Source organism: Taurulus bubalis (genome assembly GCF_910589615.1).
Source record: "Taurulus bubalis genome assembly, chromosome: 16".
Classification (NCBI taxonomy): Eukaryota; Metazoa; Chordata; class Actinopteri; order Perciformes; family Cottidae; genus Taurulus; species Taurulus bubalis.
In genome coordinates this window covers 17,849,678-17,862,012 of record NC_136604.1, presented here as the reverse complement: position 1 = coordinate 17,862,012, position 12,335 = coordinate 17,849,678, and the positions used below count along the sequence as shown (strand labels likewise).

Here is a 12,335-nt window from a genome sequence, read left to right as displayed (position 1 = left end):
ATCCTCTGAGCTATTGGGGTCTTTTCCTCCTCCGATGCTATCTCGGTGCTGAAGCCGTGTTTTCTGTTTGTGTTCAGCAACTGGAAAGTCGCTGATTTGATCCCGGTCGATAAAACTCGCTGTTGAGCTACAACATTTAGATTAACGACACTAAAACACGTTAAAAACCACGAGCGATATGATTGCAAACTGCCCCAAAAAAAGCAATATGTTTTCAAACACCGGCTTCAATGACGCTTACAAAAAAAAAAGGGGACCGTTTTTCGTCCTCGACGCCGGAAGTCGCTTTATTCTACACCACCTCCCCCCCCCCCCCAAAAAAAAGACTCGTCTGCTTTCAGTGCAATCGAGCTGTATCTAGAAATACACCGTTTCCCATTCAGAAAATTCAGGAGAAAAACTGCGATACAGGCGCAACTCGGCGGTGTGAAAGACTGGTCTTTACAGCGTCTGTTTCGTGTCGAGTGTGCAACCATGTGACCCAGTTCACGGGCTCCTCCTCCTGCAGCGCCGCGCCGGTGTCGATGTAACCCACTGACATACTTTCACCAAAGTGAACAAAAGACAGTTGGCACTAAGAAGAAAGGAAACTACCCTGCAGTAGAACTATGACGACCACAGTTTGGTATGCATCCTAATTTGTCCTCGGACTTTTTATTAAAGGAGGCCAAAGGAAAACTAAAACATGTCTGACCATATAATGCTTCATATAATTACTAGTAATATTTACATATATATATGTATTTGTGTGTGTGCTTTTTCTAGAATACAAAAGCTTTAGTATAATATAATGTGAAAGTGACAAGAAGTACCAAGGTCATGAGTCTGACTTTTATTATGAATATATTTATTTTGAGTTTTTTTTTGTGTGTGCATTGCCAGATGTGGTGAAGACACCTACGGCAGTGTGAATTACGACATAGGCGCTTTTGAGTACTTTCCCAGGTGTTTTATACGTCTGTCTCTGGATGGGTTTTGTCACGTTGATACGTTGTCACAGAACTTCACAGGTGTGCAGTCGGGATCAAAATGAAGGCCGAATTAGAAAATGGGTGTTGTCCGAGTAAGGGGGAGCTCTTTTAGCTCTGCTTTTGGTCTCCACATACTGTCTGGTGCTGTGCAGGCAGTGCACAGTGTTTATCCACAGCTGTGTGCTGTCGCTGGAAATTAAGTTGATGAGAGCGGAGGTTTTGGGGCGGGAAAACCAAAACAAAGGCCTAAAAGAGGCTACAATTCTTCATATAGTGAAACTGCAGCAAAATCTTTCACATTAAACGTAATCAGTTGATCCTTTTGTACAATCAAAAATATTGTGTCGTGCAGCTTTAAAATAATAAATATTTGAATTGCATCCTTGGAAGGGTTTGATGCATCACGTGGAGCATCATAACTGAACATTAAACCCTCCATTAAAACCTGACTTCGCAAAACAACGGATCCTTTTAAGACCTAATGGGAAACAATTATTCCTCATGACCACTGCAGCGAAAAATATTTCAAACGATTGTGTCGATTGCGTAAGATGACTTGGCAAACGCAAGGACACTGTTTGAATAAGATACACGCCACACTGGCGGATCCAGTTCTGAAGGCTCGGCGTCAGAAGGCTATCGAGCCGTTCTCCCCCACACTAAATTCTCACTGGGTTACCGTGACATGGAAAAGCAACCCCACACTGTACTGTGCTGGTCTCCACTTTCCTTTTTTTAAATGTGTGTATATATTTTTTTCTTCCACGGAGTACGTCAGGGGTTACTGCTGCCCCGCAGACTAATGTCTGCAGAGACAATAGGGAGTAATGTGAGATATGACCGTTGTTCTCACTCCGCCCGTCCATGTTTTCAGTTGACCCTTCCACTCCGCAGGCCAGGGAGACACTATTTTAGCTCAGGGGTCAGGATACTCGGTCACCATGACCCAGTTAATTAATTCAGTTGCGGGTAGATAACAATGTAAGATGGGCCTACACGTCCCTGTGGGGTCACTGAAAAGACACACAGCAACTGCAAATAGTAACAGCACACACACAATTGGAAAGAAATGTGTCTGAATCCTGCAGATGTTTTGCTAAACCTGCTGGTACAAAATGTAAAATGCTGCACAGACTCCAGGAGCCCAAAAATAAAACATGCTCAAGTGCAACTTTTAGTCGACGCGATGAAGCAACACATCTGTGCTGGTTCTTCAAGTTCACGAGCCGAGTGAACTACTTCAGAGCAGGAAATGAGCACAAAGTGAAAGTATACTGTGGGCTATGTGGGATAGCGGCAGCGTAGCGGTTAGAGGGGCTGCTGCCTCGTGATCGGACCAGTTTCACCCTCACACGACTCCAGGCAGGGAAAGTGAAAGAGCACCTGAACGCCTGAACTGCTCTAGTGGAGCTGCTGAGTGGCCAACGGGTCAGACTGGTTTTAATTGTGTACCCAGATCTTTGCTGGTTTACTACAATACCAGGATCGTGTCAGACAAGCAGCGCACAGGTGATTGTCATGATGACTTGATGTTTGTATTATAGTCATAATTAAATACACTTACATTTCACTTGTCTAAAGTACTGTTATCTGTGCACTTTACATTCATTTTATATTATATTGTAAATGTCATGTTCCTATTTTTTTGCACTGTTTATTGTTTAATCTTATGCACCACCTGGCAAGACAAATTCCTTGATTCTGATTCTTACAATACAGGCCCAACTTGAGTAACAGGAATAATGTATTGTAGAGCAGTGGTTCAACCAGGGCCCCATTCCTTGTACCTGGCTTACTGAGTTAGCTGGATAATTTTCAGGATAAGATGACGTAGGTCAGGCTTTTCGGTTCCACGAAGCAAGTTTGGAAAAATCACCATAGCAACACATCCAAATCCCTTAACCAGCTCCAGCGTAGGTTTAGTGAAATTCACTGGATAAGCTGGCCATTCCCACCGGACAAAAAAGGCAGCTCCCTTCCTCATTGATGAAGGAGCGATATTAGTTATATTAGTTTTATAGGGAGAGAGTTCTTCCAGATCGCCAAGATCCGTTCTCACATCTTGATGACTTCCTGTATGAGCGCTATCGATTCTGCCGACAAGGAATCACTTATTTACGAGAGCTTCTCAAGCCGTACATTGAACCACAGGCGCAGCCGAGCATTGACCGTCTCACATGCTGTATGCAGACTGGATCACATACTGTATGCAGACTGGATCACATACTGTATGCAGACTGGATCACAGAGTGTATGCAGACTGGATCACAGAGTGTATGCAGACTGGATCACAGCCTTGAGCTTTTTTGCGAGTGGTACATATTTGTACAGTGTCAGCGATGCAGAGAACATCGGGAAATTCCCTGCATGGCGTGCTGTTCGTAACGTTTATTTAGCGCTTAAGAAACTTATAGATGTGTTGAAAGCATTCATAATTATATGACAGTGTTATTAGTACACCATACATATCATTATTGTAGAAAATGATTAAGGTGGACTCATGATAAGAATACAGAGAACCATACACAATTTATTTTCACTGCTTCACTTGATTGAATTTCTGATTATGAATAATACATACATACTGATAATCTTTGGGCTTGTTTTATCTACTTATTCTGAAAGCCTACTGCCAGCAGGCACATTATAATAATCATATCATAATATAAATCTAATTGATTGGGGAGATGACGCACTTAAAATTAGCCGATACATTTTCCCAACACTTACGCATTTAACTTGTCTGATATTTGACCATATTTTGCCCTCACAGCGGTGGTGTTAAGTTGCGTTCACACGCAGCTGTGAACGCAGCTTTAGACTTTGCCATGATTAAGGTCTTGACAATTATAAGCTGCGAGAATATATGTGCTATAAAATATTATATAATATAAGAGCTTTGCTTTACAATGGAAATAAAAAGGTGAAGCTGAATATCACAAGATCAAGCGCAGTGAGAAGAGAACCGGCTGCGTTGCTCATGTTGCATCACACTTCATGATGAACCATGATGGTTTCTGTTGTATTTGGATATATTGTGCATCAATCCAGATAGATATTTGTTTTACTTCCTATACCATTAGCTCTGACTGTTTTGATAGTAAAATACTTATGTTCAAACATTTGAGTCAATGAGCTCTCAGAACAGCCAGACGTTTCCCATCATGCCCTGGGGCGAGAGAGACGTGCCTCTCACTTCTGTTAGCAGTCTTATGTTTTGTTTTATTTGAGCAGGTTTATAAACGGGTCACATTTCTCTACTTAAATGTAATGTTTTGGTACTTTAACTGCTAAATATTCTTCCCTGTGTTTTCAATGTGAAAGAAAAACTCTGCTGATTGAACGAAGACATAACCAGGTTTTTTTTGTTAATACAACTTGACAGTAGGATATAGCCCTAGTAACAGATGTGTTAAATGCTCATCACTCAAATGCTTCAGGGTTACATTTTTCAGAGACTAAACATGAACCCTCCTCCCCTCGACAGCCAGGTTCAGCTACACGTGTGTGTGTTTCCTAGCAGTTAAGAAAACACAAGGACTCCATAATAATAAACTTTACTGGGGCCGTGTCTTTAGAGTGATAGCAGGTGCGATTTGCTCCAGAGATTTGTGCCACAGGACAAAGGTTTACTTTGATTTTAATATAATTCTCAGATATAGATGTTAGATGATAGTAAAGGCAATTATTTATTAATATAGTCAGAGCTGTGCATACATTAATGGTTATTATGCATGGCTGCATTTAAGACAACCATTTGAACAATTTAGAGATCCATTTCACAATGAACAGTAAAAGTAAATATTCCACGTTTCAGTGCATGTGAATGACAGGAAGTGAACCTGGAGCCAAGCTGTGCTCAGCAGTTGAAATGGTCAGTACTTAAAAAAGAACTAGAGGGTCCAGATTGGGTTTCTTTAAGTGGTTCTACTGAATATGCTCAAGCCTGGAGGCAACACCTCAGTCAGCACACAAGGAATCAGGTTACAGTCAACATTGTTTTTAGCCATGTCCCAAGAAATAAGAGATCTCAAGTGAAAACCATGAAGATGTCATGCGAGGAATATTGCCGTTTAAAGGTTTCACTTTCAACTGGTTGGAAGTAGCTCAATGTGGCAGATCACAGGAGATGTTTCACCTTTTAGTTTCCTAGTTGTACTTTTTGTTCACTAACATTTTGAAAAGGTCACACTTGTGAGTCCAGGCTTCTGTGTTGTGTGCATATGGAGTAGTGAGGGAAAATCACCTACAAAGATGTGTATTCGTATTTAATCAATTAACAAAGGTTATAAAAGTGAAGCTTAAATATCTTAACTGTATTCAATATGACGTATGAGCTGAGAAGTTGTGTTTAATATTCTAACAGCAGAATAAAGCAGACGGGATTGTCACCATAAAAAGGGCTGTTTATTTGTTTAAATGTACAGACAAGCTCTAACGATAACGGTGCAGCTGCATGGTGTTGCGCCTCTTCCAGGCGGCACGACGGGAGCCTCCGATGGTCAGGTGGAACTTGTGGCCCTTGCCGAGGCCGCGGCTCTTCTTTCCTGCAGATGTCAGGCCACGCATCTCTCTGTGCTTGTGCACAGCCTTTGTGATCCATTGGGTGTCTGGGTTGCGTCTGATGGCCTTGTGGAAGGTGTCGACCAGAACCACCTCAAAGAACTTGAAGGTCGAGTCCTCACCCACCCAGTAAGAGCTCAGCACTCTCAGACCTCCGCAGTGACGACCAGCACGCTCCTGGGGAATGAAAATAGAGATTAATAATTCAAAAACAACAACACAAGGTAATATGGCACCATTGTAAATATAAAAAAGGCAACTTTGTGCTTTGGCGGCTCCCAGTGGCTGCAAGAACCGTGATCTTTAGTACTCAGAAATCCCATATAAAAAAAAGGTGCCACCGATTGAGTGGCGACAACATGCTCATATTTTTACCACCCGTCTAGTCTGGGATAATATTGCATAAAAAGGGAACTATACAAACTAATGATGGCAAGTACATATTTGCTAAAGAGCAGGAGACACCTTAAACTCAAACTTAATATTCAGTGATACGGCTACAGTGTGGATGCATGTCATACTACACCAGCAGCGACAAATATGAAACAACTTCCATCTTGACGTTTTTGTGACGCTGCTTGTGAACTAAGCTGATGAGATACTTTCAGTATTCCCTGAATCCAAGTTAAATTAAGTGTTTCATTGGTTTCTTTTTGACCAATCAAGTGTCGCAGCAATTCCTTTTAGAGGACACTGAAGCACCTAAATGTAACCAAGCAATCACTGAGACACCCTTCATTACTTTTCCTTTAGAGTACGAATTGTGGTTTCAAAATAAGCTCCAGATATGCAAGTTGTGAGTTAAATATTAAAGTTCAGTTAAGGCATCTTATCTCTTGGTAATTACCAACATTTTGAAAATGACACTTGAGGCTTTCGTTACTTGGTTGCACATGGAAGGGCTGAATTTGACTGCCCTCGCCACACATTTAGAGCAATATTCAGCAATATAATACTTTCCAAACACCTATGCTGCATTTCCTACCATGAACAAAGTTATGGCCTTATAGGAAATAGAGTGCTCCACAACAGTTTGGACCAACACCGGCACATGTAATCTAAAATGTGCCAACCAATGTACCCTTTTCAGTTTGACAGGGTGCATGAAAAACCTGGTAAAAGTGTTTGGAGCAGACTGGTTCTACAGAGGACAGCACATTGACTTTACAGTTTCCAGTCCACTTAACATTTAAACTGCTGTGAATCTGTTGTAATCGGCATCAATAGAAATTGACTATGATGTCAAAGACAATTCTAGAAATGTCTCTTTATTTATGAAAAACAAGAGCCCACTTGTGCAGATTTTTAAGTGATGCTACCATTTGCCGATTACACGACCATCATTTTACTATGTGCAATCAGAACGGACAACACAACACCATGTGAGTTCCAGTACAAACTGAACACATTACGTTCATCCAAAGGGTCGTCACACCAGCAAAAATGTGTCTTCTGGCCCTAAAGCAACAATATAATTAAAGATGAACAATGAAGGTACCTCAGCGGTTGACTGCAAACTGCGGGCAAACTTGATCTGGTTGACACCATGGTGAACTGGCTTGCCGTAGGTGGCACCCTTGGGCGCGGGGCGTTTACGGCCTCCACGGCGAACACGGACGCGGTACACTACGTAGCCTGTTAGAATAAAAAACAAAGACGTGATTAGCACGGCGAGCAAAGATGACAACTGGGAAACTACCAACTCCGGGCTCGGCACTCACCCTGCTTGGCCTTGTAGCCCAGTCTACGGGCCTTGTCGGGTCTGGTGGGTCTTGGGGCACGGTGGAGGTTGGACAGCTGACGGTACTGCCAGCAGCGGACACGGAGCAGGAAGCGCATCACATCGGACTGCTTCTTGCGCCACAACTCCTGCATATACCTATACGCTCCCATTTTGACTTATCTGGAGAGAAAAAATAAAATACCAGTATATTAAACATTGCATGACTTGTTGATGTCCAACATAATGCAATTAGGAAATACAGGATGAAGGATGGATAACATGCAACCAGCCTCTATAATAACATGCTGTAAAGATGAACAACATTTACAAAAATATTATTTGAGAGGGTTTCACTGAGGAGCCATGTCAGAGCCTGCAAGACAATACTTTGACTAGCTTGCTCGTATATGAAAAGTGTGTCTTTTGGGTCAGTTAAATTGAAACCTGCACATGGTTCAAGACCCGAGACCAACCATTTAGAGAGGGGAGACTTTTTTGTTGACTGCATCAAGACTAAGTAACCTCTTTAAGTGGCGTTAATGCAAACAAACATATGATACAGAGACCCGGATGTTTATTATGTTGAATCACGCGGCGGAAATGTACACGTTATAGCGGTGCAGACGTCCATGCTGGTTAGAAAGCTGGAAATCAAGCTAACGTGAGCTAACGTTAGCCGCGTAGCTTCTCACTCACCAACTACAAGGTTGTTGTTACATTAACTTTAGCCCTGTAACGATAAACTGAATATGCAGTTTTTTAAAACGGTTAAAACGCAAAGACTTTAAGCAAACGTTAAGGCAGCGCGGTAACGACACATTAGCTTTCTACTGCGGCCGGTAAAGCCCATTGCTAACGGATGCGACAGCATCTCAGCATTATTGAAACCGGGCCATAAACAAGTGTTTTAACAATTTTGGTAAAAAATAATCAAGCCGCATAATGTCGTTGATAGGTCTCTTCGCAATGCGCGAAGCCAAAAAGACAGATGAACGTACATTTATGTTGATTTGAATGGATTACGTTTAGTGAAAAGCATAGAAATACTCGCTTACATGATGGCGTACCAGCCGGAAAGAGAGAGGGTTCCTACCCGGCATGCCTTATGAAAACGACAGTGACGCATTTCCTGTGGGGGTGCTCATGGGAAATGTAGTCTTTATTTGTGTATTTTTTTCCCCCTTCCTTTTCTACACGTTTGAAGATACTTTTATGGTAATTTTGAGAGACAAACACGCGCTCCATTTTCCAATTTAAATTAGTTTTCAATTAAAAAAAATATTCGTAGCATAATGCGGTCAAATAGAAAAGAAACAAAAGACACATACATTGACCCAAACTCTTGGAAATCACTGCCATACAGGAATACAGACGTAACCGCTTGTTCACCTATACTGTAATATGATTGACTGATCTCCTGTTGTTCTGTTGTGTACAATAACAACTACGACTGCAGAAAACAAATACAATAATAGTAATTATCAACAGAATGAATACACGTCAGAACCGATGTATTATGTAATAAACACAAACACGTCTTCAAGCATTTAATATACATATATTTTTATCATTTGTATTATTTAATCATTATTTCAATTTAATGATTTCAATTTTTTTATTTCAATTTTTTTATTTAATAATTAGCGGCGGTGTTGTACTCCGGCGCGCATGCGCAGTGGCAAAACAAGTCTCAGCGCTCGCGGAGCAGAATGGATGCACTGGTTGTGATGCTACGTTCAAAGACTTGATAGACAGCAACTTCTCCGGACACAAGTAAGGGACTTGAACCGTTCGCACCAATAATTAACAAAGAGCGGTCTATAGCTGTATTGTTGCCGTAGTGTTTTGTTTATGACATGGCGCAGAACGAGCTGTTCCTTCTCGTCCGTTAGCTCGCGAGGCTAAACAACAGTTCGCTGTCATAGTTAAACCAACGGTAATGTAATCAGAGCTGTTTTACAGGAGCTCTTGGTGGCGTTCACGTCAGTACAGGGTATCTTAATATACGCCATACGGTACTATACAACCCACGTGACATTCTGAGTTTCTACATTGTAGACTCGAAATGGGAAAAGGCTGTAAAGTTGTGGTGTGTGGCCAGGCAGCAGTGGGAAAAACGGCCATACTGGAACAGCTGCTGTACGGAAATCACTCTGTAGGTAAGCACTGCACCTGGACCATTAGTAACACAGCTGCAGGCTGCACACACAGGTCACATGACACTTATACATAGCCATTTAGATGACCTTGATATGGTTCATTGAATGTTTCAGATTATTTTCCTGATGTTTGTTGCGTTGTCTGTTTGTTTGTTTGTTGTCCTCCAGGTTCTGAATCCAATGAGACCCAGGAGGACGTGTACGTGGCCTCGGTGGAAACTGACCGCGGCGTGAAGGAACAGCTGAGGCTTTACGACACCAAGGGCCTCCACGATGGGCAAGACCTCCCCAAGCACTACTACTCCGTGGCAGACGGCTTCGTGCTCGTCTACAGCGTCGACAGCTCAGAGTCCTTCAAGAAGGTGGACGTCCTGAAGAAGGAAATAGACAAGTCCAGAGATAAAAAAGAGGTGTGGCTGGTCCAAAGTATGTTTCAACCGCCATTCATAACACGATTGTCCTACTCAGCACTGCTGCCTTTTATTACATTGGCAAACATTCACGCCGTGGAGAACATTCATTCAAAATATGTGAAATATCAGCCCCTTCTGTATTTTTTTTCAGTTTAGGATGTGTTCCCTGAACACATCACGGTGTGGTAGTGAAAGGTGTGAGACACTGAAACACTAAATGAAGAGATGAGAAGACTACGGTGCCCAGTTTGAGGAAATAACATTTGCATTTATTCATATAGGGCAACTGCTTTTGCATGTAGAGGCACACAACGTACGCTGTATTTGGACATTTATTAAGAGTTTAGAAATAATGCAACATGATGGAAACGTAGGGGTAAAATTGTATGCAACACTCATTGTTGCGTTCTTAAAACTTTTTTTTTTTGCTGCATAACTCCAGCTATTCAACATGACACATCAATCTAATGATAAATGGCAGCTAGTAGCAGTTATTACTGAGACTAGGCAAGGCAAGTTTATTTGTAGAGCACATTTCAACAACAAAGCGATTAAAAGTGCTTCACATAAAACCATTAAAAGCATCAACACATAATGCAGAGATAACAGGATTTAGAAACGGTTAAGAAAACAGTCAAAAAGCTAAATAAAAATTGAATAAAAGTTCAACTGCAGTAGTGAGATGCAGTAATTGAATCTGGTTCAATTAAAGGCAAGAGCAAAAAAAGATTTAAAGGAGCCGAGGGTCACAGCAGACCTGCAGCTTTCAGGAACCTTGTTCCAGATAAGTGGAGCAGAAAAGCTGAGCGCTGCTTCTCCATGTTTAGTTCTGACTCTTGGAACAGAAAGACTACACAAAGTTGACTTGTTGGTGAAACGTGTCTGAATCATGAATAAATTATGGCGTCATGTTCTCTTCCCCCAGTAAAGTGCACCGTGCACCACCTTACTTACGTCTTTTTAAAAACTTAAATTGGCCTGTGTGCATCTGTTCCCAGGTGACGGTCATCGTGCTGGGGAACAAGACGGACCTGCGGGAGCGGCGCCAGGTGGACCAGGAGGCGGCGCAGCAGTGGGCGCGAGGCGAGAAGGTGAAGCTGTGGGAGGTGAGCGTCACCGAACGCACCTCCCTCATCGAACCCTTCACCCAGCTGACCAGCCGCCTCACACAGCCGCAGAGCAAGTCGGCATTCCCTCTGCCCGGACGCAAAAGCAAAGGCACCCCGTCCAATGACATCTGAAACTCTGAAGACACGCCCACACCTGCTCCTTTTAGTCGGCTGCTTTCATAACGCGCAGGACGACGTGGGCGTTTAGTTTAGCAACGACTTTGGTAGCTCCTTTTGTAAATTTGACAGTTTCACGCACATTCTTCCAGTTATACACAATTTAAACATCATTTTAGGGGTTATGGTTAACATTTTGGGAAATGTGCGTATTTGCTTTCATTCTGAGAATTGATATGAAGTCCAGAGCTGTGGTCAGAGTGTGGTTAGCCTAGCTTAGCATAAAACTGGAAGCAGGAGGAAACGACTAGCCTGGTGCTCTCAAAAGTAGAAACTATTCCTACCAACACCTCTAAAACTAATTAACTCACTTATTTATTATGATCTTGTTTGTTTAATCTTTACACAAACAGAAGTATAAAAACACATTTTCAATTTCAGGGGTAGTTGTTCTTCTTGACAAACGAGCAGGTCATCCATCCGCCCCAGAAAGAGAGCAAATGAGCATATTTCCTAACATTTTTAATAATCTATTGGTACATGTTTTCTGTAAAATGTTCGTCGTCTGTTAGTTTCTAGAGTTTAAGATGCAAAAAAACACCTTAAAAACTTAGCAGTTCAGTACCAAAGATTGGACACAAATCATGTGGATTTACTCTTTAGAATTGTGATTGTGCAATAACACTTATGTTCGCTCTCCTTTTCAACTGAAATATGTTTTCCATTCCAACTTTAAAAGATGGGAGTTTAGATTTGTTCATCCGATGCGTTGAAAGAGTCATCGGTCGCTGTAATCGTCCCTCTCGTCTACCCAGAAGAGATCTCAGTCTGGTGCTGCTACAGTGACAGGCGGTGGAGTCCAGCTGCCAGTCACTCCTTCAACACACGTACAGGCTTTTTGTGTGAAGACAAAAGGGTTGAGAAAGAACGGTCCTGAAAGCTGAGGCTCCAAACTCTTTGAACGCTCAGAAAAAGCTGAAGTCTGAGCGTGTTTTCCTGGACAGGAATAGTTTTAAAGCAGGACTCGAGCTCGCCTTCGTCCGGTCCGTCTCGTATATCCAGTGCGGCCCGGCAGCAATAACGTTCACGGTGCTGCGCTTTGCTTGTGTTGTAAAAGTTAACGTCGTTAATGTCTGGCGTTCCTGTATAATCCAACAGGGCTACTAGTTAAAGCGGCTTGAGTCTTAACAGTAGGAATGTCTTGTGTTTGAGAGGAAATATTTATTTTTAAAGAACTAATTTATTTTTGTCACTTTATTGCGCCACGTTCCTTGACTTGT

At 42.1% G+C, this 12,335-nt stretch overlaps 2 protein-coding genes across 2 annotated transcripts; one reads left to right on the top strand and one right to left on the bottom strand.

Annotated features, from left to right (window-relative positions):
• Positions 1 to 5,356: 5,356 nt before the first annotated feature.
• On the bottom strand, positions 5,357 to 8,347 carry rpl15 (ribosomal protein L15). The gene is made up of 4 exons (XM_079232342.1): positions 8,313 to 8,347; positions 7,256 to 7,437; positions 7,033 to 7,169; positions 5,357 to 5,711 (listed from the first exon to the last, which is right to left on the bottom strand). Exons 2-4 carry the CDS (start codon positions 7,425 to 7,427, stop codon positions 5,406 to 5,408), a joined length of 615 nt encoding a protein of 204 aa, XP_079088468.1. The 5' UTR covers positions 7,428 to 7,437; positions 8,313 to 8,347; the 3' UTR covers positions 5,357 to 5,405.
• A 975-nt stretch (positions 8,348 to 9,322) lies between these two features.
• nkiras1 (NFKB inhibitor interacting Ras-like 1) lies at positions 9,323 to 11,070 on the top strand (the record flags this gene model as incomplete). The annotated part of the gene is made up of 3 exons (XM_079232329.1): positions 9,323 to 9,416; positions 9,585 to 9,826; positions 10,828 to 11,070. The coding sequence occupies 3 exons, from the start codon at positions 9,323 to 9,325 to the stop codon at positions 11,068 to 11,070; spliced, it is 579 nt and encodes a 192-aa protein (XP_079088455.1).
• Positions 11,071 to 12,335: the final 1,265 nt, after the last annotated feature.

What these genes read in the sequence shown, in the direction of transcription:
- rpl15 (XM_079232342.1), bottom strand. Translation starts at nt 7,427, where the DNA reads ATGGGAGCGTATAGGTATATGCAGGAGTTGTGGCGCAAGAAGCAGTCC. An exon ending in GGGCTACAAGGCCAAGCAGG is followed by an intron (nt 7,170 to 7,255) that starts GTGAGTGCCGAG and finishes TTATTCTAACAG; the next exon opens with GCTACGTAGTGTACCGCGTC. An exon ending in GTTTGCAGTCAACCGCTGAG is followed by an intron (nt 5,712 to 7,032) that starts GTACCTTCATTG and finishes TTCATTCCCCAG; the next exon opens with GAGCGTGCTGGTCGTCACTG.